Source organism: Saccopteryx bilineata, chromosome 4 (genome assembly GCF_036850765.1).
Source record: "Saccopteryx bilineata isolate mSacBil1 chromosome 4, mSacBil1_pri_phased_curated, whole genome shotgun sequence".
NCBI lineage: Eukaryota > Metazoa > Chordata > Mammalia > Chiroptera > Emballonuridae > Saccopteryx > Saccopteryx bilineata.
In genome coordinates this window covers 687,572-690,930 of record NC_089493.1, presented here as the reverse complement: position 1 = coordinate 690,930, position 3,359 = coordinate 687,572, and the positions used below count along the sequence as shown (strand labels likewise).

Sequence of the window (3,359 nt, the reverse complement as noted above, 5' to 3'; positions counted from 1 at the left end):
AGTCTTGGAAGAGCAAGTGTTATACTTTACTCTCTTGTAGGTTCTGTCAATGCAGATGCCACATAAGGATTGTGGAGTAATTTCTAAACTTAATTACTCTACAATCCTTAGAAAACAGATTGTGGAAAATTTTGCTAGCAACCGCTAATACAGAATGAAGGATGTAATAAAATCATTATTAATTTGAAGAGCATCATTTTCTTTGTCCATTAATTGCAGAATGAATAAGTCATACAAAGAAGGTCCTATTAAGGAGCTGATGGATCTAATTTTACAGAAAATAAGTCAGGCCTTGTTGTTAAAACTTAGATTCATGATCAGAATCTGTATATGTGGACGTGGGATGCAGTTCTAGTCAGATGGTGGTGTAGGAGCATGAGGGGCTTTGCTGGTTCACAACAGTTAATTTCAAAAGAACCATTCCTTCCCTCAGACAGTAGCAATTCAGGTCTGCATGTGACCCTTGGGAGTGTTGTCACTGTATACATGTGATGAGGTTTTACTGGAAGTGGAAGCTGATTCATGGGGATGTATCAATGTGCAAAGTGGAAAAAGGAACTCCGTGTGTGTGAGTTGATTTAACATGGAGAGTGAATTATCCCCATCTGAGGTGACACACATGGAATTGTCATCTCATTATGTTGTGATTGTCCTCATTGTTTAGGCAAGTTAATCTATCTTTCTTTTTTATGAAGTAGACACAGATATCATCTGAGGTCATTTAGATAAGAAAGCTCTAGCTTGAAAACTAATCCAACTTCCAGGTGACAGGAGCTAAAAGTAGACCTTTCAAACAAAAATAATTCAAGCTTTCAGACATCCTAAAACTCCCTTGTCCTAAGAACTTCCCTCTAGCTCTTATGAGCAATCACCCTCTCCCTAACGAACACATTCATCGACTCCCTGTGATACAGAAACTGGAAGAGACATGCATTGAGAGATGTTGGTCCAACATTGGCCTCTGACCTACTGCATTCAAAGATCGAAAAGTAGTGAAAACAATTAACATTTATACCCACTTCTGTCACCAACAGATTAAAGTTGTCCTTACAGTCCATGTTTTCATCAGGCTTGTGATTTTCAAGTAGAAACTTGTATCTATTAGACTGAACATCAGAGAAAACTGACTGTGAACCTCATTGCAAGGAGTGTTAACACAGCAGTGAAACTCCATGATTTCCATCTTTGGGTTTAGATTTACAACGGAGTAATCACACAAAATTTAATTCAATGGGAAGGTTACTGCAATAGGGCTCATTAAAGTGTCGTCCCTCATAAATCCTGGAGAGGCTTCTCTTCTCTGGAAGCAAAAGCCAACTCAAGACCTTCCATGAAAGATGATGTCCTGGCTCAGGGGACAGATTCCACGTATAGTGTTGAACCAGCTCCCTATCAAACCTATCATGATTATCATCATTATCACCATAATTTCCATACTCATAATCATTATCCTTTACTTTTTCTATGAATATGATTGTAATTCCCCTATAATGACCCTTTATCTATTGATTTGCTCAATTTTATGGAATAGGTATTCAGAATATCTTTTATTTTATGTTTGATTGCAGAGAATTGAAAGCTCATTGCTTCCTCTGCTCCATCTGCCCCACCCTGGAGTCTGACAGGGAAGGATGGTCTCCTCATCACTCGTCACTGGGAGATGGAAGTCACATGAGACCCTGTAAACAGCACCCGTCCCCCCGCCCACCACCTCGACAAAATGAAAACCCTGAGCCAGTCTCCGTTCCTGGTTCTATAAGAGCACCTCTGACTTGCTGATGGTCTTTTCCTGTTCTTCTCATGGATTTATCACTCTATATGTGATAAACACTTCATGTCCCCTTAGTGTGCTTGTTTGCTGTCAGCCTACACACGCATGTGAAGCTGTCGTGTGTCTCTTTCCTGCTGCGTTGTGTCCACTGATCTTCATGCTCTGAGCTTGATGTTAAGTCTATGACCACATCCAGGGGTCTTTCTTCTGTAATTTTTGTTTCATTCTTCCCAGGTTTCCAATCTCCAGACACTTGTGCTGCTGCTGACTGTCTGGGCTCTCAGGAGCTGAGCTGCACTGTGAGTCCAGCAGAGCCTCAGGTGAGATTCAGCTGATGTCAGTCAGAGGATCTGATGATGAATTGGTATTTGAGAACAACAGAAACTGAATAGACTCTGCCTTTGTCCCTGAGAGGAACTTGTCTGTCTTTACAACAGATTTTTCTACCGCAGAGACGTCAGAGGTAAGTGCAAAATCAGGAAACCAGAGGGTTCCCTGAGGAGAACTGTGACATGAGGAGGAAACCACAGAGGAACCCAGCCCTTCCCCTCCAACCGCACCTGCTCCTGACGGTCCTTGTGTTCAGAGACCCGGAGCGCCCCCTGGTGGTGGCGGCCCCTCCTGCAGGGAGGTTTGTGTCTGGGCTCACACTGACTTCCCCTCACTGTGTCTCGCACAGTAATACACGGCGGTGTCCTCGGTGGTCACAGAGCTCAGTTCTAAGGAGAACTGGTTCCTGGATGTGTCAGCTGTGATGGAGATGCGGCCCTGGAAAGCTGGGTTGTACCTTGTGCTACCCGTCCAGTACCCCATCCACTCCAACCCTTTTCCAGGGCGCTGGCGGATCCAGTTCCAGTAGTAACTGCTGGTGACTGAGCCCCCGGAGACAGTGCAGGTGAGGGACAGGGTCTGTGAGGGCTTCACCAGACCTTGGCCTGACTCCTGCAGCTGCACCTGGGACAGGACACCTGGGGACAAGGAGCATCAGTTCTAGTCAGTCATAGGAAGTCACAACCATTCCATAGGCCCATGTCTGACATCTGAGACACTCACCCTGGGGGGCTGTCACCAGGCACAGGAGAAGACCCAGCAGTCTCATCTTCTTCTAGACCACAGCTCTGCTTCCCCAGAGACCTCAGCTCTGTGTGAGGAGAGAGCTTTTACTCTGCAGCTTGAGGGAAAATTTGCATGTAGGGCTGTGTTTTTCTTATAAGTGGAGAGGGACTGAGGTCACTTCCCTTGTCACCCTGGGGACCTCGAGTTCTCTTCTTTTTCCTTAAACTCATTCACATGAACATCAGGGACAGGGGATCACCTGGTTTATGAAACTCATCGTAATTTGATCAGAAGAATATTTTATTTTTTGAGCAAAAAGAAAATGGTGGACTAATAGAATAAGTGACATTTTAAAATTTTCATACATTTTTCAAATAGATTTAAATGGGATTAGCATTTTTAGAACGTTTCTGAATCCCAATCTCTAGTGTATCTAAAATAATCAAATTTTTATAATCATTAACAAATAATGTCTAACTTTGTCAAAAAAAATAAAGGAATGTCGTTATCAATATTTGATGTCTTCATCTGT

The 3,359-nt window shown here is 43.3% G+C and overlaps 1 gene segment (V, D, J or C); it reads right to left on the bottom strand.

Annotated features, from left to right (window-relative positions):
- Positions 1-2,401: 2,401 nt before the first annotated feature.
- Positions 2,402-2,940, bottom strand: LOC136335858 (immunoglobulin heavy variable 4-59-like). The segment is given in 2 exon segments: positions 2,402-2,739; positions 2,825-2,940. Coding segments are annotated over 2 exon segments (369 nt in total).
- Positions 2,941-3,359: the final 419 nt, after the last annotated feature.